Raw genomic sequence first — 26,826 nt, 5'->3', positions numbered from 1 at the left:
CGTTTGTAGGCACCTAATGTATGAGATGTTCTTTTGTAAGCGTTTGTAGGCACCTAATGTATGAGATGTTCTTTTGTAAGCGTTTGTAGGCACCTAATGTATGAGATGTTCTTTTGTAAGCGTTTGTAGGCACCTAATGTATGAGATGTTCTTTTGTAAGCGTTTGTAGGCACCTAATGTATGAGATGTTCTTTTGTAAGCGTTTGTAGGCACCTAATGTATGAGATGTTCTTTTGTAAGCGTTTGTAGGCACCTAATGTATGAGATGTTCTTTTGTAAGCGTTTGTAGGCGATTAGGATAATTGCCTTCCAAGCAATAGTCCAAGCAATAGACCTTGGTTTGACTCGTTCACTCCCGGCATATTAACATATGATGTGAGCCTATTCATTAATACAAAATACAAAAATGTTATTTTGATATATACTTGACAAAGTTATCATATTTCATATAATCTTCCGATGTCGTGTCAATTCTATCTGAAAAATAGGCCACATATCGAGCATACAACCCTAAAGGGGCCGCGACTACTCCTCTCGTCGTCGAATCACTCGACTTGAATAGCCACACCCTTCGTAATCGACGAGCCAAATTACAAAAAATTGTCATTGGTTGGAGACTGATTACAAAAACAACTTCATCACTTGCTGCAACACCTCCAATAATGCATTGTCTTCTCTGCATAACATTAGCCAATTTAAAAGATTGAAATAATCTTAGAACATCAAAAGTGACACAATTACCTCTTGGGTTAGAACAATCTTTGTCTTTCCATAAGAGAACATGACTTGTGAATTGATTAAAGTAACAAGAACTGTGAAAAATCCCAACAAGATCAAGAACACATAAAGAAATTTGTGACAATGTTATTATAATATGAGTTATTATATATTACCATAATCAAAATCATTAAAACATGTGACAATGTTTATGAACTCTTGCGAGTCAATTGACACAAATGTTCCAAAATCAAATGGCCCAACATCCATCACCTTAGACGAAGGAAACATTGGTAACTCAACTTCCTCGAAATGCCCTAAAAGATCCCAAATGGGTATCAGATTTTAAAGAACTCAAATGGGTTTGAAAGATATAGATATTAAAAACCAAACCATTTGAGCCATGAAAAAATTTGAGTATCGCAGTTGCAGCAAGAAATCGCCAAGGAATGGTACATGAATAAACATTGATGCAAGCTTCGGACATGACTGCAAAACAAGATTCTTGAATCTAAATTGTTCAAGAAAATTAAAATTGGTGAAAAGGGTATAAACTACAAACCACGAAGAGCCACATTGGAGTCCACACGATCTGGTTCAGGAAAAGTGAAGGTTAATGAAGAAAAACCTTTGCGTTCAAAATTGTGCATGAAATCATAGAAGTCTTCGATGTAAATGAATTTGTAATGAAGTTGGTGGCATAAATATGCATTGAAGAATTGAGGAGATAATTGGAGTGCTATGATGCAACGCGAGGAGGGTGTCGTAGCGGCCATTATGGAGAACATTGTCGGCGAGAATTTGATATCAAATATGTCATCGAATGTCTCGGCGAGGACGGAGGTGGCATCCACAAGGTCGTGCATTTGGTATAGCATAAAAATGAACATGATGGGAGAATGGTGGATCGGCTGTGGTTGATGAGGTTTTAGTGTACGCTTTGGGCTATTATAAATGGTATTAGTGTTAGAGCTGTGTGGCGCGGTCCTACTTTTTCGATTGTGCGACATAGTATTCTTGACACGCTCACGACTTACCTTAACAGTAATCAAGCCCCATTTTTTTTTCCGATTTTGTGGCTTCTTTGGACCTTAGACGAGGTTTGTCTTCGTCAACTGAACATCGCTTGTGCGGAATCCAAACTTGTTTGCCACACACGCCTCCTGCGCGTGCATGTTCAATCATCTGCGACACAACCGACTTGCCTCTACACTAGGCTAAGTTATTTGGCTTGACGTTGCCTCGAGGCCAAGGTCTCTCAATGCAACATCGCATCTCATTTTGTCATTTTAGTTCCCAATCGACATGGCTTATATGTCTTGATGCCAACCCAAGTCTCGCGGGGTCGTTGGCCATCATAACTCACTTGGTCATGCCATCGAGAATAGGCCCACGTGTCGCTCACCTCATCAAGACATCCCGAACATCCATCCATCTGTGTTCTATCGAGGCATTGCCCTCCTGTGCCCATGCCATGTCATTTATGGATATCGTACCAGATACCAAGTGCATATATCAACTGACACATGGGCTATGGCACAATACCAGCACACTTCTACACTCGATACTGTCCTTGAACAACCTATTTCAAAGAAAGTTGTCCGAGATACTCGTCTCGGCATGCTCGCCCTCACTACGACACACGCATGTGCTACAGTAGCTCGCTTAGGCCACAGGCCCAGAGGTTGTAGAGAGCTGACACCATGTCTTCCCCCTATAGTACAGTTTGAACCATTTTCAATACACCACGTCTCCATAACATTAGCCAATTTACATCAACTTTGGTGAGCATTCATATTTCATATGAACGGACTTAACTCCAAAACCGCATTCCCAAATTTCTTCTGGAACTCCGACTTTCGAGGTTAAAGATCAGGACCAGTCCTTCAACAATCCTACCTTTGCCACGCTTGTCTATTCGATATCCCTATCTTATTTATGTCTCTACTTGTCTTCAATGCCCACTCTGTCTCGTGTGTTAGATAATGCACTGTCCTCCTCAGTCGCATCATGACATTCTTTTATGTTGGTCCACACATGGCCGGATGGGTGCTTCTTAAGGGTCACCGCTTTGCTTGTCTCAATGTGAGAGTCACAACCTACTCTCTTCATAATATGGTTGTTACACTATGTCAAGGGAGTGAATTATGAACACACATCCCGGTGTGGAAATCTCTCCCACGCATTTTCAAATCATGAGACTTGACAGTCATGAGTAGCGTCCAAAACAGATAATATCGGCTAGTTGTAGACTTAGCGGTTATCAAAAATATTTACAAGAATGACATATCAAATATAACAAAAATCAAATCTTGACCGTGGATTTACTACCCACTAATAAATCAAATTTGCTTTCATTTAATCATTCCACTAGTAAATCAAGTTTTAAGAGGTACCATAATATATTTATAGACCATAAACATAGTTGTAGTTACAATTAAATATTAGGTTGAATCTCAATTATTATTTAATTTATTTATTAACACATTTTATGTTATACATGTTTATGACATGAATTTTTTTTTTTTTTTGTAACAATCTAGATATTGTCCTTTTTGAGAGCTTTCTCTTTCGGGCTTTTAAAATACGTCTACTGAGTGTTTCATTCTCCTCCCGAAACAATGTGGGATATCTTCGAATGATATTTGTTGAAATTGAATCATAATAATAGACAATTGGTATGAATTTTATTAAGAGAAAGAAGGTGAATGATATTAACATTTCTTTGAAGACAAACAACTTCCCATATGAATCAACGCAATCTTCCAGGAAAATAGGACGAAATTTCAGCATGCAATCCCATAGGAGAAATGATCAATGTGCCATTTGAATCATATGTCTTGAAGAACCACACCCTTTTGGACGTGAAACTATTGAAAAATTCAATGGGAAGTAAAGTGATTGAAAATCTAATTTCATCACCCTCTCGTATGCCTCCAATAATGCATTTTCTTTCCTGCAAAACACAAACCCATCAACTTCATAATCATTGAATTATGAACTTCACAAGAACCCTACCTGTTGGGTTAGAACAAACTCCCCACTTGGGTTAATGAACTTGATTCTTGAACGAGTTAGAGTCGCCGTTACTATCATAGATCCACGAAAGAATTGTTTAGAAACTTTCAATCTCTTACGAAAAGGAAGAAAGTTAAAAGATATTAATGTTACCCTTATTAACGCCTATCCAAATTACAAGGAGTTTGAACTCTTCTGAATCAATTGAGAAAAATAAGCTATAGTCAACTTTGGCTATAAGCTCCTCGTCAATGGGTACAACCGGTATCAAAGTAGGTATTGTCGTCATTGTAGCTCCTCGCACGTGGCCTATCAAAAGAAACCAAACAAAAAGATATGAGAACAATAAAGAAACTGTTGTGTTGTAATGTCACAACTTTCCATACTCTGATACTACTTGTTATACTGTTATGATACCTAATTGTTGTAGTGGAAGTGGAAGTAAGACCGATCTCACTTACACACCCACAAACAAAAAATTAAATAAAGAGACACAAAGATTTATGTGGTTCAGAGAGAAAAATTCTCATACACAAATGGTAGCTAATCATTATAATTAAAATGTTTATAAAAAGTATCTTACACACTCTCACACTATAAAGTTTCTTAATAAAGTTCCTCCCAATTGCCTCTAACAAATACAAAATGGTAATGACTCCACGTCTAACTCAAATGTCACTAGACAAATAGAAAATAACAATGACTGGAACCCAATGCCACTAGACAAATACAAAATGACAATGACTCCACGGCTAACCCAAATGCCACTAAACAAATATAAAATGACCATGACTCCAGATCTCAAAACAATGCTAGACAAGTCTTTATATAGACATAACAATACTAATTTTCGTACATGAACTGAATAAATGAGAATATGAACCATAAGGGTTATGAACTAAATGAGAGTTAATAACCAAAATAAATAAGAATATGAACCGTTATGGGTTATGAACTAAATAAGAGCTATGACAATACATTTTCATGACAACTTACAACATAAATGAATCAAAAGCAATGCTTTAGTGGTTCTCATATATGAACCGAATGAATGAGAATATGAACCAAAAGGGTTATGAACTAAACTAGTATTAATAACCAAAATAAATAAAAATATGAACTAAAAGGGTTATGAACTAAATGAGAGTTAATACTCAAAATGAACCATTATGGGATATGAACTAAATAAGAGTTATGACGATACATCTTCATGATAACTTACAACAGAAACCTATCGTATGTTCCTTCGTGAGCCATTTTGGTTCTTGGATCTTGATATCAAAAGAAATGAAAGAATCGACAAAAAAAAGATTCAAGAAATGAGAAGAAGTATACTAAACTGGTGAACGTTAAGTGAACACAGTGTCGGAATTCGTCAAGAGAGAACGTAAACGCAAAGAACCCGACTTGTTTCAAATTTGTCAAGGTCCTGAAAAGTTGGTCGACCGAAAAGTTGGCGCAATGGTGTTGGTCGCATAGGTATTGGGTGAAGAATGAAGGCATCATTTGAAAGGAAACAAAGCAGATGGGGGACGTTTGGGAGATTGTGAAAATCAGCATTCCTCGAAAGCTTTTGAAATTGCCACTATCATTCATTCGTTTCAGAATTAAGGTTGCTTCTTCAATAGCGTCGATGGGCACATCGAAGCTCAGCATGGTTGTGTTATTACAAGTAGGATGAGGGCTTTGATTATTTTGAGTGTATTCATAGCTTCTTGGCTTTTGGCTCATTTTATACTAAATGATTCTTTATTACATTAACTAAAAATCTAAATTAAGTTACAAAATAATCACCACAAATCGAGTCTAAATCATGACTTGGATCTATCTCCGCTCCTCAGCTTGGTAGTTCGTCTATGCACTCGTCTTGGCCTAATAGACCAATCCAATAATCAACCCACAACCCAAACCGACTTCAATTCAGTGCCTAGTCCACTACCCAAACTGACTCGATCCACAAACCGACCCAGTCCACAAACTAACTGTATACTCACATCGACTTGCGCCTCGACCTACTGACTAGCGTTTCAACCCTACGACTTGAGATCCCGATTCGCTTTCCTACTCTCTTAGACTATTCTAGAGCTGATTTTGACATTTTTAGAAACGTTTGAGGTTTGTATGACCACTGTTTGGTCAACTTAAGTAATTTTTTAGCCAATAGTTTAGTTAATTAATACTCTTAGATGAACGAATCTTATGTCGTTCCTTAGCTCCATGTTGTAGATTCACATATGTTGATTTGAATTGCAAAGAATTGTCTCAAGATAGCATCAAGTATAAATTAGTAACATTGTTGTAGGCCAATCAATTAAGTGGCTTTATTGTTGGTTGGTTGGTTGGATGACTTGATTGTTGTATGAACGATGCGTGCCCTAACCCTTGCACATGTCGTAATTTTAGGATTGCTTAATGTATGCGAAGTTATGTTTATGTTATGATGTCAATATGATGTTATTACTAGTTACGCTATATTATAAAGTATGTCAGATAACGATTATGTTATGCTATGATATTATGTTATGTTTACTAATTTTGTATGATGCATGAACCTCCATATGTCTAACATATGTAATATATTCGCTCAGATAAGACAAGTGATGTATGCACGTCTTATAGAACGTTACATTATGAAGAAAGAAAACAGAGGTATGACTTGCATCATATGTATATGACATGATTGATACTATGTCAACTCATGCATCGGGATACTTCTCCATCATAATGAGTATTGGCATACATTACAATATCTATGTTTTTTCGTGATATTATGTAGGATCCTTTCCCTCCGTAGTTGTTCTAGTAGCGTGAGCGTGCACTGGTTTAAGGGCAGACCTAGGGGAACGTATGCATCAGCCTTGGGGGGTTCATGTGCGCATGTGTGGGCCATCTGTAGAGACACGTCCAATTTTTATCCATAAGGGAAATTAGAGGTATAGAGTATTTTTGTTTAAGCTATAGCCCTTAGCTTAGATTAAGACATTTTCAATACTCCATGATTATGAAACATATATACGCTAACACTCAAGAATCCATTGTCGACATAGCTCGTCCTAAATGCGATAGAGTACTTTGAAGCAAAAAGTGATTAGGGCTTTATCGTTGATTGATATCTACTTCTTTTAAATGATTAGGAAAGGGTTCTTGCCAATAACAAGACTGATATTAAGGTCATAATCACAAGTAGGTAAGATTACATGCCTATACTTCACCAAGTGGAAAGTAGATCGAATATTGTGCATACAATCCAACAGGGGCAATGATCAAAGTACTCATATCAAATGTCTAGAACAGCCATATCCTCTTCGAATGAATAGTCATATTATAAAAAACATGCCATGGATACAAAGGAATTAAGAATTCAGTTTGCACCTCATCCGTTACTCCTTCAATTATGCATTCTCCTTCCTACACAACATTTCGTTTAGTCCATAAACTTTCAATTTCGTTACTTCAAAAGCGCTCGAGCGTTAGAACACGATACCTCTTTTTCAAGAATCAATTGTTTAACATCAATAGGGAACATGACGCTTGAAGTTGTTGGAAGAACACAAACTATACCATATGACAACCATTTTCTTTGAATCAAATAACATGAGATAGTAAAAATAAGAGATTGATGAATGATTATAATATCACCTAAGTAACCACGAAACTCAGCCACCATGTGTCTAAACACTTGTGAGTCAATTGAAACAAAGGTTTCTAAATTGATTTGGCCCACATCTTCCTTTATGATTTGTGTCAATGCCAAATTACGAACCAATGGCATGCCATTCCCTAATCAAATAAACAAGATTCTTGGACAAGGAACAAGATTCTTGGAAGAACTATATTCGGAGAAGAAATTGAATTAACCTTGCGAACATTGTTGAGGATTATTGGGAGTGAAATTGTGAGCCTCGAATGTGTAGTCAAAAGTGACTAAAGTGTCGAACAAATGGTGTACTTTGTTCGAGGGCTCCAGAGAAAGGAGTCGAGCCTCGATTAAGGGGAGGCTATTCGAGAGCTCTTATAGTGTACTTTGTTCGAGGGGAGGATTGTTGAGGGTTATTGAGAGTGAGTCCCACATTGGTTAATTTAGTGGAAAATCATGGGTTTATAAGTGAGGAATACTATCTCTATTGGTATGAGGCTTTTTGGGAAAGCCCAAAGCAAAGCCATGAGAGCTTATGCTCAAAGTGGACAATATCATACCATTGTGGAGAGTCGTGATTCCTAACTAGAGGGAGGCTTAAGGAATGTTGCATTGTTGCATGCGGTTGATGGTGTCGTGGAGGGGTTGGAGGAGGATCCTTGAAAGATGGGAGTTGTGGGAGAAGAAGTAGGTGAAGAATTCAGGCATCATTTAAAAGGCTACTACTAAGTCGTGGGAATGGTGGGAGACTATTATGGAAAACATGTGTTGTGAGCATTCTAGTATCTATCTCATTATGGATATCTTCGCGATTCTAGGATGATATGATTGGCTATCTTTGGGATTCTAGGATGATATGATTGGCTCTTTACTAGTCTCTATGTTCTTAATCAACCCTTATATTTCATCCGTACTCGAGGCGCAACCTGAGTAGAATATGATCATCCTATGAAATAATAATTTTCTCAACTAATGAATTTACGAGAAGAGATTAAGTATTCCAAGGTTATCGAGATAAGACACCAAAGAGTATGCAGTCAAGTCAAGCTAGGGCATAAGTAAGGTTTGTGAGAACGAGGCGACATGAGTGTCAAAGACAAGTTCAAAAAGGGTTGGGTAGGGCCAAGACCATAACCTCAAAAGTTGAGGTTTCGATCTGAGTTTTGACATGCGGCTCTAGAGTTAAGTCTATCTATATGAAAGATGAAAGCTCACTAAATTTTGTGTCAATCGGATACTTGACAAAGTTGCACGAGACTATATGACCGCTCGCCAAAATGACGTCTACTCTAGGAAGATTGGAAATGACTCAAAATGTACTATAGGGGGAGGCGTGGTGTTAGCTCTCCATTACCCTTAGACCCTGCAGCCTAAGCGAGCTACCCTATGGTATATACGTGTGTCACAGCGTGGACGGGAATTGCAGAATGAACAATTCAAGCGTCTTCCTTTGAAAATGGTCTTTTAAGAACAGTGTTGGACGACACGAATGTGCCGACATTGCGCCCTTGCAAATGTGTCAAATATTGGATTAGGCACCCGATATCCAAAACATATTTCCTAAATGATTGAGGATGGACACAGGAGGGTCCAGTGTCTCGATAGAACCTGGATGGATGGATCTTCGGATGCTCCAATGAGGTGAACGACATGTTGGTCAATTCGGATTGATATGTCTGAGCAAGCTGCGATGATTGAGTTGTCTTGAGACATGAGACGACATCATGATGCATAGATCGTTCGATGGGAACTTAGATAAGGATGAGATGAGACATTGCTTATGAGACATCTTGGCCTGGAGTAGAGGCAAGGTCGAGCTGGATTACTTGACCTAATATAGAGGCAAGTCACCCTTGCTACCCTTTTATCTTTTTTTTCAGGTATCAAAGGAATAATGGTCATGGTGGGAACGTGTTGGGCCATTCGGCTGTAGAAGGGAACGTTATCTTGTGTCTTGTGTTTATTTGTTTATGGTTTTAAAGTCGTATGCATACGATTGTATACAACTTTTTTATCCTTTCATTAAGGTAATGATTTGTGATTCGATGCGTTGAAAAGCGAGTTGTTTCAACACGGTCGACGGTTTCTACGGTGGAGACCATGGAACAAAGCTCTTTAGGATAGTTTTCATAGTCATTATGTTTCATTGATAAATGTGGATTCTAAGACCCATTCACAATAGATTCTAACCACAATATCTTCACCCAAGAGGAAAATGCATCGCATATTGTGCATACAGTCCAACAGGAGCAACGATCATAGTACTCCTATCGATTGCCTTAAACAGCCATACCCTCTTCGAATGATACGTTATAGTATAAAAAACATGCCATGGACATAGAGGTATTAGGAAATCAGTTAGTTCCCCTTCCGTTCCTCCAATTATGCATTCTCCTTCCTACACAAACATTTACTCTTCGTTTAGTCCTTGAACTTTCAAATTCCTTCTTTCAAATAGAACACGATACCTCTTGTTCAAGAACGATATCTTTAATCTCAATCGAAAACGTGACGCTTGAACTCGTTAGATGAACATAAACTACGTAACCACGAAACTCGATCACCATGCGTCTAAACACTTCTGAATCAATTGAAACAAAGGTTTCCAAATTGATTTGGCCCATATGCTCCTTCATGGTTTGTGTCATTGACATATTACGAAGCAATGGCATTTCATTCCCTAATCAAATAAACAAGATTCTTTGACAAGGAACAAGATTCTTGGAAGAACAAGAATTTGAATATATGAAATGAAACCAACCTGGAGGGGTAAATTTAAGGTTTAAACGTTCGGGATGTCGGAGAACGTAGAGGGCGGCTAAAGGAATGTTGAAATGTTGCATACGCCTGATGGTAGAGTAGAGGGGTGAGAGGAGAATCTTGGAAACATGAGACTTGTGGGAGAAGAAGAGGGTGAAGAATTCAGGCATCATTTGAAATGCTACGTTTAATTCAAGGGAGTGGTGGGTGACTGCTATGGAAAACAAGTCAGGTGAGCATTCTACGTTGCCACTCTCGGCAAAGCGATTCAATATGTATATTACTTCTAGAAGAAGATCGGCGCAGTCAATCTTAAGCAACAACATGGTGTGTTGGGAGAAGGTGGAGGAGGAAAAGGGATGGCATGTTGCCTCACTTTTATACCTCACTTTTATAGCCTCGCTGACACTCGTTCCTTTCTTCAATCGATGTGGGACTCCACCAAATCCACTCCTTCGGGGCCGAGCGTCGTTACTGGCACACCACCTCGTGTCTACCCCCTTCAGGAAAAAGCCTCCTCACTGGTACATCTATCTGGTGTCTGGCTTTGAAACCATTTGTAACCAAATCCACCCACCTTCGGGGAACTAGCTCCTTGCTGGCACTTCGTCCGATGTTTGGCTCTGATATCATTTGTAACGACTCAAGCCCACCGCTAGTAGATTTTGTCCTCCTTACGCTTTCTCTTTCAGGGTTCCTCTCAAAGTTTTTAAAACGCGTCTGCTCGTAAAAGATTTTCACACCGTTGTAAAGGGCATTTCGTTCTCCTCCCAACCAATATGGGATATCACATATAAGCTTTCAAAATACAGACTCAAGCCCACGGCTAGCAAATGTTGCCTCACTTTTATAGCCTTTACCTTGACGGTAATAAAATTAGTTAACCATTTAATCAATTCATTTTCATTATTAACTCTAGGTCACTTAAAACAAATTGTGTCCATAAATATAATTACGGGATATAAATTGATAATTCATGAGTTGTTTGTAATTATAACTCGATCAAAAGCTTATATTTTTGTGATTCAACCCTACACTAGAATGTTTACACTATTTAAGTCCGAAATTGGCACTCAAAGGAATTGCTCATCCACTTTTTCGAACCACTTTTCCAATATGATGAGTGAATTTTATTCCTAAAAATTATGTTCCATTGTAAAAATAAATAAATAAATAAATAAATAAAATAAAATAAAATAATTGTCCCATACAGCCTAAGTTGAAGAGCGAAGAGTTGGCCCCTAGAAAAGGGAGGTCACTTACTCCATTTTATCATCTAACTTGAACGGTTCGAGCCAGTCGGAGAATACACTTTTTAACGGCTCAAGGCCACGTTGGACCTCTTAGGAGAATTAAATTTCAGAGAGTAGTGTTAAGCTAGTATTAAGGGGTCGTAGTAGGTTCAGCATAGGCCAACCAAGTAGCCTTATTATCGGTATGGTTAGAAATTGATGTTATGTTGTAACACGTTTGGTGATATAGTATGATATGACACGATATATGATATGACACGATGCATGATATGAATGATATAAGATAAGATGTGTCTAAGATGTGTCAATATGATGCACAACCTCGATTTATGCATAAAAAGCTATGACGAAAATGATGTGATATGAAGAAAAATGAAATGGGTTGTCTTACATGATAATGAATAAAAAAGTTAGGACCTCATGCATCATTTGTGTTCATGGTACGGACGCGTACGCTACAAAGCAGGGAATGCTCGCCCGACTATGAAAGGGGCCTAGGAGGTGTGTGAACCAACTGGTGGGTCCAAACTTGCACATGTGGACCGTGTGTAGAACAGTAAATACACATCCAATTAACCTGTTTAGGATAACTGACTAACGAATATAGACTGATATAATAGGTCTCACTCATGATTGTATATGTTTGCATCTAGCCCCAATGGTGGGGTCACTTACCGAGTATTTTAAGGTATTTCTTAAAATACTCAAGCCACCTACTACTTCTATTTCAGATAAAGTCAAGACAATCTTGTACGGCTTGGCGACGGCATAGCAACTCAAGACCATGACACAAGTATAGGATAGTTGTATTTATTTTCTTAGACTTAGGTTAGAACAGGGTGTTTAATTTTAATATTTATTTATTTCATTTAGTATTCCGTTGTGGTTTCTAAGGACGTTTTCAATCAGTAAGTCCATGACAGTATTTCAAAACGAAATTTATGTTTCATGATGAAGTTTAAACACTTATTTCCACACAAATGATTACAAATGATTATGTTACGACCACGATAGCAACTCTAGGTAAATAGAAATATAGGATCGTTACATCCCTCTTCTCATTCGGTCTAAGTTCCAATGAATTACAAGTCTATATTTCACCCAAGAGGAAAAAAGATGGAATATTGTGCGTAGAGTCCAACAGGGGCAATGATCAAAGTACTCTTATCAAATGTCTTGAACAACCATATCCTCTTCGAATGAAACGTCATATTATAAAAAATATGCCATGGATACAAAGGGATTAGGAATTCAGTTTGCACCTCTTCCGTTACTCCTTCAATTATGCATTCTCCTTTCTACACAACATTTCGTTTCCGTTTAGTCCATAAACTTTCAAATTCGTTATTTCAAACACGCTCAAGTATTAGACGACGATACCGCTTTATCAAGAACCAACTCCTTAACCTCAATAGAGAACATGACACTTGAAGGTGTTGGAAGAACACAAACTGTACCATATGACAAACATTTCTTTGAATCAAATCATATGATAGAGAATAAAACAAGAGATTGAATGATTATATATATAACCTATGTATCCACGAAACTCAGCCACCATGTGTCGGAACACTTCTGATTCAATTGAAACAAAGGTTTTCAAATTGATTCGGCCGACATCCTCCTTCACCGTTTCATTCAATGCCATGGTACGAACCAATGGCATGCCATTCCCTAATCAAATAAACTGTTAGTTGAACACGACCCTCTACAATAGTATGATATTGTTCACTTTGAGTATAAGCTCTCACGGCTTTACTTTAGGCTTCTCCAAAAAGCCTCGTTCAATGGAGATAGTATTATTTGATTATAAATCCATGATCATTCCCTAAATTAGGGACGTGGCACTTTTATCCAACACCTCCCCTCGAACAAAGTACGCCTCCCCTTAATTCGAGGCTCACAATACTTTTGTTCTACATTTGAGGATTCTATTGACCCCCTTAATTCGAGGCTCACAATACTTTTGTCTTACATTTGAGGATTCTATTGACATGGCTAAGTGTAGGGCATGACTCTGATATCATGTCAGTTAAACACAACTCTCCACACTTTGAGCATAAGCTCTCGTGGCTTTGCTTTGGGTTTTCCCAAAATGCCTCGTACCAATGGAGATAATATTTTTTTGATTATAAATTCATGATCATTCCCTAAATTAGTCGATGTGCGACTTTCATCCGACATAAACAAGATTCTTGGACAAGGAACAAGATTCTTGGAAGAACAAGAATATGAAGATATGAAATGAAACCAACCTGGAGGGGAAAATTTAAGGATTAAGCGATCATTACGTCGAAGAACAAAGAGGGCGGCCAAAGGGATATTGGATTGTTGCATGCGCTTGATGGTGTCGTAGAGGGGTTGGAGGAGGATCCTTGAGAGATGGGACTTGTGGGAGAAGAAGTAGGTGAAGAATTCAGGCATCATTTGAATGGCTACAACCAAGTCGAGGTTGTGGTGGGAGGCTATTATGGAGAACAAGTCCGGTGAGCACTCTACGTTGGCATTCTCGGCAAATCGAGTCAATAGGGATATTGCTTCGAGAAAGAAAGTGGGGCAGTCAAGCTTGAGCATCAACATGGTGTAATGGGAGAGTGTAGAGAAGGAAAAGGGATAGTATGTTGCCTACCTTTTATATTGGAATGTCATAATGACTCAATAATTTGGCAGAGATTCTGAGTATACGATGACTAAGAAAGGCTTAATGGAAATGAAAGTTACTATATATATTAACAAGATGCATTTTCTTTTTCGGTGGCTCAATCATAAGAACTTCATAGTTAAACGTGCTTTACTTAGAGTAATTCTATGTTGGGTGAACTAGTCTTCACTCTTAAGAAGTGAGAAGTAGGTAACGTGTCTATGTCGTAAGAGATGTAGAAAAATATCGGGGTTATCAGATGCCGAATCTTTATTTAGCATCGTCATCTGTTCAGGGTGCCTTATCCTTTCTTGAAAAGAAGTAACACGTGACTTGAGTAACTAAAAACTCTACAATTGGGATCAAGTAATGCCAACACATGAAATCATGTTGGGACCTATTCTTTCATTATCATCCTGGCATTGGTCTCACGTTTTAGTCTACGTTTCAGTCTAGGCTAATTGAATGTGGAGTACTTCTCCACTATTGGGGTCGAGTAATGCAAACATATGAAATCATGTTGGGATCTATTCTATCATTATACTCATGTCATTTGTCTCACTTTTTGATTGAAATGTAGAGTACTTCTCTACACATGGACCTCTAGTCGAGTCGCATATGTACCCTAGGACCTGGCCTTGGACTAGCATACACTAGCATTGTCGAAAAACCCGCAAAGAGAAAAAAAAAAGTGCATAATATCATGGTGTACATAATATCGTAGTGTATGTATTCGAACTAATCATAACAGGAAAATATCCCGATGTACATGACATACAAATTGCATGAGGTCCCCATATCTTTAAATCATGGCATATACGTACGATGTAAATCATACATTCGTTCTTTCATAACATTATTGCATAAACCTAGAATGACCATACTAACAAAGTGCGTGACATAGCATGTAGCATGTAGAGGTTTCATGCATCATACAATTCATTCAACCAAGTCAATAATAAAGTTATCTTTTTCTTCCGATCTTCTTTAGGTGGCAATTCCACATTCTTGTAAATAACCATAAAGCACGGTAACGGATCGTCGATTGGAGAATGGAGAAGGTAGCCCTTTTCCCCTTGTGACATAGCTAAGGGGTGAGAGACTTTTGTTTTAGTTCTACATTCCAACTAGGATTGTACCTATTGAATTTCATTAAGACAAAAGAATGGCAAATAGCATACATTAACATTTTGAACATAATTTGAGTTGTTATTTTATAAACGAATGTCATTGGTGTCTTTTGTAATAAACTTTTACCATTTTCCTTTCAAATATAATTAATGCATGGATGATTTTAGTTTAGTCAAAATTATCGAATATTTCAAATTTCACTTCAGGGCGTTCCAGTTTCTCTCATTTCACTTCAGTTGATAGTAATGATAGCGTTCCAATTTCTCTCGCTTTTGGCATAGCAAGCCCCAATGGGAGGCCCACATAACAGCATATTAATTCAATGGTAGAGGGCATCGATAATTGGGTCGTTGTGCCTCGACTGTGAGGGCTATCAACCATATGAGTAGTGTTCCAGTTTCTCTCGCTTTTGGCATAGCGGGCCCCAGCTAGAGGCCCACATGACAGGCTATTCACTCAATGGTAGAGGGCATCGATAATTAGGTCGTTGTGCCTCGACTGTGAGGGCTCTCACCCATATGAATAGTGTTCCTGTGCCACTCAATGGTAGAGGGCATCGATAATTAGGTCGTTGTGCCTCGACTGTGAGGGCTCTCACCCATATGAATAGTGTTCCTGTGCACCCATATGAATAGTGTTCCTGTGCCTCGACTGTGAGGGCTCTCACCCATATGAGTAGTGTTCCAATTTCTCTCGCTTTTGGCATAGCGGGCCCCAACAGGAGGCTCATATGACAGGCTATTAACTTAGTGGTAGAGGGCATCAATAATCGGATCATTGTGCCTCGACTGTGAGGGCTCTCAGTCATATGAATAGTGTTCCAATTTCTATCGCTTTTGGCATAGCGAGCCCCAACAAGAGGCTCACATGAAAGGCTATTAGCTCAGTGGTAGAAGGCATAATCGGGTCATTGTGCCTGGACTATGAGGGCTCTCAGCCATATGAATAGTGTTCCAGTTTCTCTCACTTTTGGCATAGCGAGCCCAACAAGACACCCACATGACAGGCTATTAGCTTAGTGGTAGAGGGCATCAATAATTGGGTCATTGTGTCTCAAGTGTGAGGGCTCTCAGCCATATGAATAGTGTTCCACTTTTGGCATGACGGGTCCCAATGGGAGGCCCGCTTGGCATGACGGGTCCCAATGGGAGGCCCGCTTGGCATGACGGGTCCCAATGGGAGGCCCGCTTGGCATGACAGGTCCCAATGGGAGGCCCGCTTGGCATGACGGGTCCCAATGGGAGGCCCGCTTGGCATGACGGCTATTAGGTCTAGGGCATAATTAGGTTGAGCTCAATTTTGATTATTTTTAGCCACATAACCAAGATTTCTTATTTTAAGCAAGTTGATAATAGTTATTTTTAGACATCGAGAATAATTTGTGGCTCGAAACCTCTCAAAATATATAGTTTTATAAGCCAAATCAAACATAGTTCTAATGGATCATATATACCAAATTTCATGAACACAAAAGAATAGCTAATGGCATACATCAACATTTATAAAAACTAGAGGCTAACAACCTTCCCCATATCATAGATCCACATTCGAAAAATAGGCTAAAAAACGAGCCGACAATCCCAAAAGGAAACAAATCACACCTCTATGGGAATTACTCGACTTAAATAACCACACAAATTTTGACCGAGACGATAAATTTGAAAACGTTGCCATTGGTTTCACCGTTATTACAAACTCAATTTTACCACACTCCGTCACCCCTCCAATAATGCATCGCCCTCCCTGCATGTAATCAAACATTCATTAGCCTCCAAATCTTCATATCATGGATACCTCTTCATTAGCAACACACCATGCATACCTCTTGATTAAGAACAATCTCTGTCCTTTCATAAGAGAATTTCACCTCCGAATTCGTTATGGTAACAAGAACTAACACAAACAAACACAATAAATCATCAACAACTTCAAACCCTTTAAGATTCAATCAAGAACTTATTACCGGAATCAAAATCACTGAACGCTCCGAGAATCTCTCTAAACGTTTGCGAGTCAATCGACGTGAAAGTTCCACAATCATATTCAAACACATCCCTCGAGTCGTTTGAAGGGTATAATAAGAGATCGAATTCCTCGTAACGCCCTAAAAGAGAACAAGTTAAAGATCGTCCTAGAAGGAAAAAAAAAAAAAAAAAAACTAAGATGGATTCTTGATTAGAGAAGGCTAACCATTTGGACATTCGAATGTGAGCGCGGCACGCTCCGGTTTCGGAATAGAGAAGGTCAAGGAAGAAAAACCGCTTCGAACGAAATCGACTACAATAGGGTAGAAGGACTCCATGTAAATCCATGAGTATTGAAGTTTGTGGCAAAAATATAGGTCAAAGAATTGAGGGAAGAGTTGTAAGCCTATAATGCAAGGGCAAAAAGAGGAAGAGCTGGCTATTATGGAGAAGGTTTCCGGTGAGAATTTGAGATCGACGGCATCTTCATGAAGGTTGGCTATGACGAAGATGGCATCTACGAACTCATGAATGTCGTTAAGCGTGAAACTAAACATTGTGTTGTACTTTGCTTTCAATTTGAGGCCAAATATAGTTAACCTCTTAGTTAACTATTTTAAGGGTAGGTTAATTATAGTAGGGCTTTATCTTTTAAGGGTAGGATAGTTAACCTCTTAGTTTGACTTTGTTAGGGTAAGTTAATAGACGGGCACGAGTACACTTTGTTCGTATAGATAGTAACTTTCTAAATCTTTTGAGTCTTAAGGTTGCTCTCATTTTGGATGTGGTCTCGATTCATTCATATACCCTCTCAGGTGTCGCAGGTCAGGACAAATACGTAGGATGCTTACTTAGATATTACAAAATGATGTCATGGACTTAAACATTCATAATAAAATCGTTAAGATGATACAACGGAAAGTAGATAGCGTTAAATTTAAAATAAAACAATGTCCTGATCTAACTTAAGGGTCACCAACAACATGAACGCATCTTCCTTAACTTCAACCCCATGGCCGTCACCGCTGCATTATCATCTATGCAAAGGTGTCTTACCTTTACTTGAAAATAAGAGTAACGTGTGGCTTGAGTAAAATGCAATCCCATGCAATCATGTTTGGAACCTACCCTTTCATAAAAACTTGAATGTGTAATACTTTCCTACCCATGTCCACGTATGCATACATGGACCCACCAGGTGGGCGTATACGTACTCTTGGGCATGCCTTTTAGTTAACGCACAGTCACGCGGTCGGAGACATTGAGGGAAAGGAATCCACATAATATCATGATATATATAGATATCGTAATGTATACGTATGTACTCATCATAACGAGAAAATATCTCAATCACGTGCCATACATAGTTTAAAATCATTTCATGTATCCATGTTTCAAGTTACACCCTCGTTAATTTAATACATATTTATTCATTTCATGTCATCTCATAATGTAGTGTGTAATTAAGGTGTTGTTACTCTTTGATAATGCATAGTTAAATTGTTTGTTCTTAGGGATGGGTATAGTGGTTGGGTTTTCTTCTTCACCTTCATCGTTGTGGGAGGAAGAAAGTAAAGACGCCGATAGCGGTGGAACGGATGAGTTGCTTGCTATTTTGGGATACAAGGTTCAGGCCTCGGACATGGAAGATGAGACTCTCATTCTGACTACGATCACGTAAAACCAAAAACTAACGAAGCATAGTCACCCCTCGAGATGTTAAAATGTCAAGTAGGGGAATTTTCGTCATTTGTCATACTACTTAAATTAATTGTGAACCGAAAAAATAATGGAGGCTCTTGAATCTAGTTTGGCTCCCTATGGCACCTGCTCCTAATCTACTCTCATCCTTGATTAAAATTAAACATATTGAGATGGTTGAGTTGGTCTAAGACCTAGATTAAGGTTCTGGTCAGTAGGGGCGTGGGTTAAAATTCCACTCCTAGTAATGTTTTCATCACTTTCATCAGATTAAGGCCTCGAACATGGAAAATGTCAGGTAGCGGCATTTTCATCATTTACCATACTACTTAAAATCAACAAAAATCTAGTATTTTTCTCTGTGGCACCTTCTCTAGATCTGCTCTCATCCTTGATTGCAATTTACATGTTGTGATGGCTGAGTTGGTCTAAGGTGCCAGATAAACCTTTTGGTCCGAAAGAGTGAGGGTTCAAATCCCACTCTCAACACAATATTTTTTAATCACTTTCATCATTGTGGGAGAAAGAAAGTAAGGGCCACAATATTTTTTAATCACTTTCATCATTGTGGGAGAAAGAAAGTAAGGGCTTGCCTCGAACATGGAACATGTTAGGTACCGTCATTTACCATACTACTTAAATCAACCAAAATCTCTAGATCTCCTTTCATCCTTAATTTTATAATTTACATGTTGAGATGGTTGAGTTGGTCTAAGGTGCCAGATTAAGGTTCTAGAACAAAAGGGCGTGGGTTCAACTCCCACTTTCATGGTTTCATTTCCGAAGAGGTACAATTGGTGTGTTTTTTGTATTTTGGGACGTGCATAAGAAACATAAAGGCTCTCGACCCTAGTTTGGTCCTCAATGACACCTGCTCCAGATTTGCTCCCGACCTTGATTATGGATCGCATGTTGAGATGGCCGAGTTGGTCTAAGACGCTAGATTAAGGTTTTGGTCCGAAAGGGCGTGGGTTCAAATTCCACTCTCAACAATGTTGTCATCACTTTCATCATTGTATGATCCATAATAGAAGATATGGCTCCGTCATTGGGCGGTTTTAAAATGTCAAAAGTAGGGGCATTTTGGTCGTATACCATTAATTGTCAACCTCTCGAACCTAGTTTTGCTCTCTATGTTACCTTCTTCAGATCTGCTCTCATCCTTGATTAAAGTATACATGTTGAGGTGGCCGAGTTGGTCTAAGGCGCCAGATTAAGGTTCTGGTCCGAAAGGGCGTGGGTTCAACAATGTATGACCCATAACATAGGTCTAATGGAAGATCTGGCTCCCTCATTGGACGGTTTTAAAATGTACAAAGTAGGGGCATTTTGGTCATATACCATTAATTGTCAACCTCTCGAACCTAGTTTTGCTCTCTAGGTTACCTTCATCAGATCTGCTCTCATCCTTGATTAGAATTTACATGTTGAGATGGCCGAGTTGGTCTAAGGCAAACCAGATTAAGGTTCTGGTCCGAAAGGGCGTGGGTTCAAATCCCACTCTCAACAATGTTGTTAACACTATCATCATTGTATGACCCATAACTGAGGTCGAATGAATGAACATGGAAGATCTGGCTCCCTCATTGGGCGGTTTTAAAATGTCCAAAGTAGGGGCATTTTGGTCATATACCATTAATTGTGTTCGTCAACCTCTCGAACCTAGTTTTGCTCTGTATGTTACCTTCTTGGGATCTGCTCTCATCCTTGATTAGAATTTACATGTTGAGATGGCCGAGTTGGTCTAAGGCGCCAGATTAAGGTTCTGGTCCGAAAGGGCGTGGGTTCAAATCCCACTCTCAACAATGTTGTCATCACATTCATCATTGTATGACCCATAACATAGGTCGAATGGAAGATCTCGCTCCCTCATTGTGCGGTTTTAAAATGTCAAAAGTATGGGCATTTTGGTCATATATCATTAATTGTCAACCTCTCGAACCTAGTTTTGCTCTCTAGGTTACCTTCTTCAGATCTGCTCTCATCCTTGATTAGAATTTACATGTTGAGATGGCCGAGTTGGTCTAAGGCGCCAGATTAAGGTTCTGGTCCGAAAGGGCGTGGGTTCAAATCCCACTCTCAACAATGTTGTCATCACATTCATCATTGTATGACCTATAACATATGTCGAATGGAAGATCTCGCTCCCTCATTGTGCGGTTTTAAAATGTCAAAAGTAGGGGCATTTTGGTCATATATCATTAATTGTCAACCTCTCGAACCTAGTTTTGCTCTCTAGGTTACCTTCTTCAGATCTGCTCTCATCCTTGATTAGAATTTACATGTTGAGATGGCCGAGTTGGTCTAAGGCGCCAGATTAAGGTTCTGGTCCGAAAGGGCGTGGGTTCAAATCCCACTCTCAACAATGTTGTCATCACATTCATCATTGTATGACCTATAACATATGTCGAATGGAAGATCTCGCTCCCTCATTGTGCGGTTTTAAAATGTCAAAAGTAGGGGCATTTTGGTCATATATCATTAATTGTCAACCTCTCGAACCTAGTTTTGCTCTCTAGGTTACCTTCTTCAGATCTGCTCTCATCCTTGATTAGAATTTACATGTTGAGATGGCCGAGTTGGTCTAAGGCGCCAGATTAAGGTTCTGGTCCGAAAGGGCGTGGGTTCAAATCCCACTCTCAACAATGTTGTCATCACATTCATCATTGTATGACCTATAACATATGTCGAATGGAAGATCTCGCTCCCTCATTGTGCGGTTTTAAAATGTCAAAAGTAGGGGCATTTTGGTCATATATCATTAATTGTCAACCTCTCGAACCTAGTTTTGCTCTCTAGGTTACCTTCTTCAGATCTGCTCTCATCCTTGATTAGAATTTACATGTTGAGATGGCCGAGTTGGTCTAAGGCGCCAGATTAAGGTTCTGGTCCGAAAGGGCGTGGGTTCAAATCCCACTCTCAACAATGTTGTCATCACATTCATCATTGTATGACCCATAACATAGGTCGAATGGAAGATCTCGCTCCCTCATTGTGCGGTTTTAAAATGTCAAAAGTAGGGGCATTTTGGTCATATACCATTAATTGTCAACCTCTCGAACCTAGTTTTGCTCTCTAGGTTACCTTCTTCAGATCTGCTCTCATCCTTGATTAGAATTTACATGTTGAGATGGCCGAGTTGGTCTAAGGCGCCATATTAAGGTTCTGGTCCAAAAGGGCGTGGGTTCAAATCCTACTCTCAATAATGTGTTATCACATTCATCATTGTATGACCCATAACATATGTCGAATGGAAGATCTGGCTCCCTCATTGTGTGGTTTTAAAATGTCAAAAGTAGGGGCATTTTGGTCATATACCATTAATTGTCAACCTCTCGAACCTAGTTTTGCTCTCTAGGTTACCTTCTTCAGATCTGCTCTCATCCTTGATTAGAATTTACATGTTGAGATGGCCGAGTTGGTCTAAGGCGCCAGATTAAGGTTCTGGTCCGAAAGGGCATGGGTTCAAATCCCACTCTCAACAATGTTGTCATCACATTCATCATTGTATGACCCATAACATAGGTCGAATGGAAGATCTCGCTCCCTCATTGTGCGGTTTTAAAATGTCAAAAGTATGGGCATTTTGGTCATATATCATTAATTGTCAACCTCTCAAACCTAGTTTTGCTCTCTAGGTTACCTTCTTTAGATCTGCTCTCATCCTTGATTAGAATTTACATGTTGAGATGGCCGAGTTGGTCTAAGGCGCTAGATTAAGGTTCTGGTCCGAAAGGGCGTGGGTTCAAATCCCACTCTCAACAATGTTGTCATCCCATTCATCATTGTTTGACCCATAACATAGGTCGAATGGAAGATCTGGCTCCCTCATTGGACTGTTTTAAAATGTCCAAAGTAGGGGCATTTTGGTCATATACCATTAATTGTCAACCTCTCGAACCTAGTTTTGCTCTCTAGGTTACCTTCTTCAGATCTGCTCTCATCCTTGATTAGAATTTACATGTTGAGATGGCCGAGTTGGTCTAAGGCGCCAGATTAAGGTTCTGGTCCGAAAGGGCGTGGGTTCAAATCCCACTCTCAACAATGTTGTCATCACATTCATCATTGTATGACCTATAACATATGTCGAATGGAAGATCTCGCTCCCTCATTGTGCGGTTTTAAAATGTCAAAAGTAGGGGCATTTTGGTCATATATCATTAATTGTCAACCTCTCGAACCTAGTTTTGCTCTCTAGGTTACCTTCTTTAGATCTGCTCTCATCCTTGATTAGAATTTACATGTTGAGATGGCCGAGTTGGTCTAAGGCGCCAGATTAAGGTTCTGGTCCGAAAGGGCGTGGGTTCAAATCCCACTCTCAACAATGTTGTCATCACATTCATCATTGTATGACCTATAACATATGTCGAATGGAAGATCTCGCTCCCTCATTGTGCGGTTTTAAAATGTCAAAAGTAGGGGCATTTTGGTCATATATCATTAATTGTCAACCTCTCGAACCTAGTTTTGCTCTCTAGGTTACCTTCTTTAGATCTGCTCTCATCCTTGATTAGAATTTACATGTTGAGATGGCCGAGTTGGTCTAAGGCGCCAGATTAAGGTTCTGGTCCGAAAGGGCGTGGGTTCAAATCCCACTCTCAACAATGTTGTCATCACATTCATCATTGTATGACCCATAACATAGGTCGAATGGAAGATCTCGCTCCCTCATTGGGCGGTTTTAAAATGTCAAAAGTAGGGGCATTTTGGTCATATATCATTAATTGTCAACCTCTCGAACCTAGTTTTGCTCTCTAGGTTACCTTCTTTAGATCTGCTCTCATCCTTGATTAGAATTTACATGTTGAGATGGCCGAGTTGGTCTAAGGCGCCAGATTAAGGTTCTGGTCCGAAAGGGCGTGGGTTCAAATCCCACTCTCAACAATGTTGTCATCACATTCATCATTGTATGACCTATAACATAGGTCGAATGGAAGATCTCGCTCCCTCATTGTGCGGTTTTAAAATGTCAAAAGTAGGGGCATTTTGGTCATATATCATTAATTGTCAACCTCTCGAACCTAGTTTTGCTCTCTAGGTTACCTTCTTTAGATCTGCTCTCATCCTTGATTAGAATTTACATGTTGAGATGGCCGAGTTGGTCTAAGGCGCCAGATTAAGGTTCTGGTCCGAAAGGGCGTGGGTTCAAATCCCACTCTCAACAATGTTGTTAACACTATCATCATTGTATGACCCATAACTGAGGTCGAATGAATGAACATGGAAGATCTGGCTCCCTCATTGGGCGGTTTTAAAATGTCAAAAGTAGGGGCATTTTGGTCATATACCATTAATTGTCAACCTCTCGAACCTAGTTTTGCTCTCTAGGTTACCTTCTTCAGATCTGCTCTCATCCTTGATTAGAATTTACATGTTGAGATGGCCGAGTTGGTCTAAGGCGCTAGATTAAGGTTCTGGTCCGAAAGGGCGTGGGTTCAAATCCCACTCTCAACACAAATGTTGTCATCACTTTCATCATTGTATGACCCATAACATAGGTCGAGGGGCATTTTGGTCATATACCATTAATTGTCAACCTCTCGAACCTAGTTTTGCTCTCTAGGTTACCTTCTTCAAATCTGCTCTCATCCTTGATTAGAATTTACATGTTGAGATGGCCGAGTTGGTCTAAGGCGCCAGATTAAGGTTCTGGTTCGAAAGGGCGTGGGTTCAAATCCCACTCTCAACAATGTTGTTAACACTATCTTGTGTATGACCCATAATTGAGGTTGAATGAACATGGAAGATCTAGCTCCCTCATTGGACGGTTTTAAAATGTCCAAAGTAGGGGCATTTTGGTCATATACCATTAATTGTCAACCTCTCGAACCTAGTTTTGCTCTTTATGTTACCTTCTTGAGATCTGCTCTATAGAATTTACATGTTGAGATGGCCGAGTTGGTCTAGGGCGCTAGATTAAGGTTTCTGTCCGAAAGGGCGTGAGTTCAAATCCCACTCTCAACAATGTTGTTAACATTATCATCATTGCATGACCCATAACAGAGGTCGAATTGAATGAACATAGAAGATCTGGCTTCCCTCATTTGGCGGTTTTGAAATGTCAAAAAGTAGGGGCATTTTGATCATATACCATATTTGGCGGTTTTGAAATGTCAAAAAGTAGGGGCATTTTGATCATATACCATTAATTGTCAACCTCTCGAACCTAGTTTTGCTCTCTATGTTACCTTCTTCGGATCTGCTCTCATCCTTGATTAGAATTTACATGTTGAGATGACCGAGTTGGTCTAAGGTGCAAGATTAAAGTTCTGGTCCGAAAAGGCGTGGGTTCAAATCCCACTCTCAACAATGTTGTTCATCACTTTCATTAGACTTTACATGTTGAGATGACCGAGTTGGTCTAAGGTGCAAGATTAAGGTTCTGGTCCGAAAGGGCGTGAGTTCAAATCCCACTCTCAAGAATATTGTCATCACTTGTCATCACTTTCATCATTGTATGACCCATAGCAGAGGTCGAATGGATGAACATGGAAGATGTGGCTCCCTCATTGTGCGGATGTCAAAAGTAGGGCATTTTGGTCATATACCATTAATTGTCAACCTCGCCAACCTAGTTTGCTCTCTATGTTACCTTGGGTGAACATGGAAGATGTGGCTCCCTCATTGTGCGGATGTCAAAAGTAGGGGCATTTTGGTCATATACCATTAATTGTCAACCTCTCCAACCTAGTTTGCTCTCTATGTTACCTTCTTTGGTTCTGTTCTCATCCTTAATTAGAATTTACATGTTGAGATTTACATGTTGAGATGGCCGAGTTGGTCTAAGGCGCCCTCAAAAAGAGCAGCGTGGGTTCAAATTCCACTCTCAACAATGTTGTCATCACTTTCATCATTGTATGACCCATAACATCGAATGAATGAACATGGAAGATCTGTCTCCCTCATTGGGCGGTTTTAAAATGTCAAAACTAGGGGCATTTTGGTCATATACCTTAATTGTAACCTAGTTTTGCTCTCTTTGTTACCTTCTTCAGATCTGCTCTCATCCTTGATTGGAATTTGCATGTTTAGATGGCTAGTTTTGCTCTCTTTGTTACCTTCTTCAGATCTGCTCTCATCCTTGATTGGAATTTGCATGTTTAGATGGCCGAGTTGGTCTAAGGCGCCAGATTAAGGTTCTGGTCCGAAAGGGCGTGGGTTCATGGGTTCAAATCCCACCTCACTCTCAACAATGTTGTCATCACTTCATCATTGTGTATGACCCATAATAGAGGTTGAATGAATGAACATGGAAGATTTGGCTCCCTCACTGGGCGGTTTTAAAATGTCAAAAGTAGGGGCATTTTCGTCATATACCATTAATTGTCTACCTCTCGAACCTAGTTTTGATCTCTATGTTACCTTCTTCAGATCTGCTATCATCCTTGATTGATGGCCGAGTTGGTCTAAGGCGCCAGATTAAGGTTCTAGTTTGAGGTCTAAAAGGGCGTAGGTTCAAATCCTATTCTCAACAATGTTTTCATCGCTTTCATCATTATCGACGAAGAAACCTAGTTTTCTCTCATCCTTAGATTAGAATTTACATGTTGAGATGGCCTAGGTCTAAGGCGTCAAATTAAAGTTTTGGTCCGAAAGGGTGTGGGTTCAAATCCCAAATGTCCATACACGGTGATATGATCTCACACAGGTTTGGAGAGGGGAAGTAAGAGGGGAAGTATGAAATGCACGACGTTGGACCCAGGAAGTAAGAGGGGAAGTATGAAATGCACGACGTTGGACCCACAAGAGGTGGATTGTTAGATCTCTTATCGGTTGGAACACCGAATGTGCCAGTAAGGATGCTAGACCTTAGGCCATATCACAAAGATGTTGGACCCACAAGAGTGTTAGACCCTTAATTTGTGAGATCTGGAGGAGGGAAAAGAGCACACTAGACCTTAGGCCATATCACAAAGATGTTGGACCCACAAGAGTCACAAAGATGTTGGACCCACAAGAGTGTTAGACCCTTAATTTGTGGACCCACAAGAGTGTTAGACCCTT

General features: G+C 39.5%; 4 protein-coding genes and 16 non-coding genes across 20 annotated transcripts; 16 read left to right on the top strand and 4 right to left on the bottom strand.

Moving 5' to 3' along the window:
- Positions 1 to 293: 293 nt before the first annotated feature.
- Positions 294 to 1,583, bottom strand: LOC111807004. Its single transcript, XM_023692568.1, has 6 exons — positions 1,280 to 1,583; positions 1,111 to 1,206; positions 894 to 1,034; positions 742 to 812; positions 426 to 676; positions 294 to 381 (listed from the first exon to the last, which is right to left on the bottom strand). The coding sequence occupies exons 1-6, from the start codon at positions 1,581 to 1,583 to the stop codon at positions 294 to 296; spliced, it is 951 nt and encodes a 316-aa protein (XP_023548336.1).
- A 1,858-nt stretch (positions 1,584 to 3,441) lies between these two features.
- Positions 3,442 to 5,345, bottom strand: LOC111806340. Its single transcript, XM_023691604.1, has 4 exons — positions 5,076 to 5,345; positions 3,889 to 4,044; positions 3,736 to 3,806; positions 3,442 to 3,673 (listed from the first exon to the last, which is right to left on the bottom strand). The coding sequence occupies exons 1-4, from the start codon at positions 5,329 to 5,331 to the stop codon at positions 3,470 to 3,472; spliced, it is 687 nt and encodes a 228-aa protein (XP_023547372.1). The 5' UTR covers positions 5,332 to 5,345; the 3' UTR covers positions 3,442 to 3,469.
- Positions 5,346 to 9,566: 4,221 nt separating this feature from the next.
- On the bottom strand, positions 9,567 to 10,458 carry LOC111807003. The gene is made up of 3 exons (XM_023692567.1): positions 10,134 to 10,458; positions 9,841 to 10,052; positions 9,567 to 9,770 (listed from the first exon to the last, which is right to left on the bottom strand). The coding sequence occupies exons 1-3, from the start codon at positions 10,456 to 10,458 to the stop codon at positions 9,573 to 9,575; spliced, it is 735 nt and encodes a 244-aa protein (XP_023548335.1). The 3' UTR covers positions 9,567 to 9,572.
- A 1,981-nt stretch (positions 10,459 to 12,439) lies between these two features.
- LOC111806376 lies at positions 12,440 to 13,793 on the bottom strand. The gene is made up of 4 exons (XM_023691667.1): positions 13,641 to 13,793; positions 12,919 to 13,059; positions 12,766 to 12,836; positions 12,440 to 12,683 (listed from the first exon to the last, which is right to left on the bottom strand). Exons 1-4 carry the CDS (start codon positions 13,720 to 13,722, stop codon positions 12,483 to 12,485), a joined length of 495 nt encoding a protein of 164 aa, XP_023547435.1. The 5' UTR covers positions 13,723 to 13,793; the 3' UTR covers positions 12,440 to 12,482.
- Positions 13,794 to 20,248: 6,455 nt separating this feature from the next.
- TRNAL-AAG lies at positions 20,249 to 20,331 on the top strand. Its single transcript has one exon. It is a non-coding gene; the product is annotated as a tRNA-Leu (tRNA).
- A 215-nt stretch (positions 20,332 to 20,546) lies between these two features.
- TRNAL-AAG lies at positions 20,547 to 20,627 on the top strand. Its single transcript has one exon. It is a non-coding gene; the product is annotated as a tRNA-Leu (tRNA).
- Positions 20,628 to 20,826: 199 nt separating this feature from the next.
- Positions 20,827 to 20,907, top strand: TRNAL-AAG. The gene has a single exon. It is a non-coding gene; the product is annotated as a tRNA-Leu (tRNA).
- Positions 20,908 to 21,106: 199 nt separating this feature from the next.
- TRNAL-AAG lies at positions 21,107 to 21,187 on the top strand. The gene has a single exon. It is a non-coding gene; the product is annotated as a tRNA-Leu (tRNA).
- A 199-nt stretch (positions 21,188 to 21,386) lies between these two features.
- On the top strand, positions 21,387 to 21,467 carry TRNAL-AAG. Its single transcript has one exon. It is a non-coding gene; the product is annotated as a tRNA-Leu (tRNA).
- A 199-nt stretch (positions 21,468 to 21,666) lies between these two features.
- Positions 21,667 to 21,747, top strand: TRNAL-AAG. Its single transcript has one exon. It is a non-coding gene; the product is annotated as a tRNA-Leu (tRNA).
- A 478-nt stretch (positions 21,748 to 22,225) lies between these two features.
- On the top strand, positions 22,226 to 22,306 carry TRNAL-AAG. Its single transcript has one exon. It is a non-coding gene; the product is annotated as a tRNA-Leu (tRNA).
- A 199-nt stretch (positions 22,307 to 22,505) lies between these two features.
- Positions 22,506 to 22,586, top strand: TRNAL-AAG. Its single transcript has one exon. It is a non-coding gene; the product is annotated as a tRNA-Leu (tRNA).
- A 199-nt stretch (positions 22,587 to 22,785) lies between these two features.
- Positions 22,786 to 22,866, top strand: TRNAL-AAG. The gene has a single exon. It is a non-coding gene; the product is annotated as a tRNA-Leu (tRNA).
- A 199-nt stretch (positions 22,867 to 23,065) lies between these two features.
- On the top strand, positions 23,066 to 23,146 carry TRNAL-AAG. Its single transcript has one exon. It is a non-coding gene; the product is annotated as a tRNA-Leu (tRNA).
- A 199-nt stretch (positions 23,147 to 23,345) lies between these two features.
- Positions 23,346 to 23,426, top strand: TRNAL-AAG. The gene has a single exon. It is a non-coding gene; the product is annotated as a tRNA-Leu (tRNA).
- A 199-nt stretch (positions 23,427 to 23,625) lies between these two features.
- On the top strand, positions 23,626 to 23,706 carry TRNAL-AAG. Its single transcript has one exon. It is a non-coding gene; the product is annotated as a tRNA-Leu (tRNA).
- Positions 23,707 to 23,905: 199 nt separating this feature from the next.
- On the top strand, positions 23,906 to 23,986 carry TRNAL-AAG. The gene has a single exon. It is a non-coding gene; the product is annotated as a tRNA-Leu (tRNA).
- Positions 23,987 to 24,195: 209 nt separating this feature from the next.
- TRNAL-AAG lies at positions 24,196 to 24,276 on the top strand. The gene has a single exon. It is a non-coding gene; the product is annotated as a tRNA-Leu (tRNA).
- Positions 24,277 to 24,430: 154 nt separating this feature from the next.
- TRNAL-AAG lies at positions 24,431 to 24,511 on the top strand. The gene has a single exon. It is a non-coding gene; the product is annotated as a tRNA-Leu (tRNA).
- Positions 24,512 to 25,050: 539 nt separating this feature from the next.
- Positions 25,051 to 25,131, top strand: TRNAF-AAA. The gene has a single exon. It is a non-coding gene; the product is annotated as a tRNA-Phe (tRNA).
- The last annotated feature ends 1,695 nt before the right edge of the window (positions 25,132 to 26,826 follow it).

Source organism: Cucurbita pepo, chromosome LG12 (assembly GCF_002806865.2).
Source record: "Cucurbita pepo subsp. pepo cultivar mu-cu-16 chromosome LG12, ASM280686v2, whole genome shotgun sequence".
Lineage (NCBI taxonomy): Eukaryota > Viridiplantae > Streptophyta > Magnoliopsida > Cucurbitales > Cucurbitaceae > Cucurbita > Cucurbita pepo.
This window is presented reverse-complemented; position numbering and strand designations above follow the sequence as displayed.

Coding starts and splice junctions, on each gene's coding strand:
- LOC111807004 (XM_023692568.1), bottom strand. CDS start 1,583: ATGCACGACCTTGTGGATGCCACCTCCGTCCTCGCCGAGACATTCGAT. Junction 1,035..1,110: donor ATTTTTTCATGGCTCAAATG/GTTTGGTTTTTA, acceptor GGGATCTTTTAG/GGCATTTCGAGGAAGTTGAG. Junction 677..741: donor AGATTGTTCTAACCCAAGAG/GTAATTGTGTCA, acceptor AATGTTATGCAG/AGAAGACAATGCATTATTGG.
- LOC111806340 (XM_023691604.1), bottom strand. CDS start 5,331: ATGAATGATAGTGGCAATTTCAAAAGCTTTCGAGGAATGCTGATTTTC. Junction 4,045..5,075: donor TGTTCACTTAACGTTCACCA/GTTTAGTATACT, acceptor TTCTTTTGATAG/GCCACGTGCGAGGAGCTACA. Junction 3,674..3,735: donor AGTTTGTTCTAACCCAACAG/GTAGGGTTCTTG, acceptor TGTGTTTTGCAG/GAAAGAAAATGCATTATTGG.
- LOC111807003 (XM_023692567.1), bottom strand. CDS start 10,458: ATGTTGTTGCTTAAGATTGACTGCGCCGATCTTCTTCTAGAAGTAATA. Junction 10,053..10,133: donor CCTTAAATTTACCCCTCCAG/GTTGGTTTCATT, acceptor TTATTTGATTAG/GGAATGAAATGCCATTGCTT. Junction 9,771..9,840: donor ATATCGTTCTTGAACAAGAG/GTATCGTGTTCT, acceptor ATGTTTGTGTAG/GAAGGAGAATGCATAATTGG.
- LOC111806376 (XM_023691667.1), bottom strand. CDS start 13,722: ATGCAACAATCCAATATCCCTTTGGCCGCCCTCTTTGTTCTTCGACGT. Junction 13,060..13,640: donor CCTTAAATTTTCCCCTCCAG/GTTGGTTTCATT, acceptor TTATTTGATTAG/GGAATGGCATGCCATTGGTT. Junction 12,684..12,765: donor AGTTGGTTCTTGATAAAGCG/GTATCGTCGTCT, acceptor AATGTTGTGTAG/AAAGGAGAATGCATAATTGA.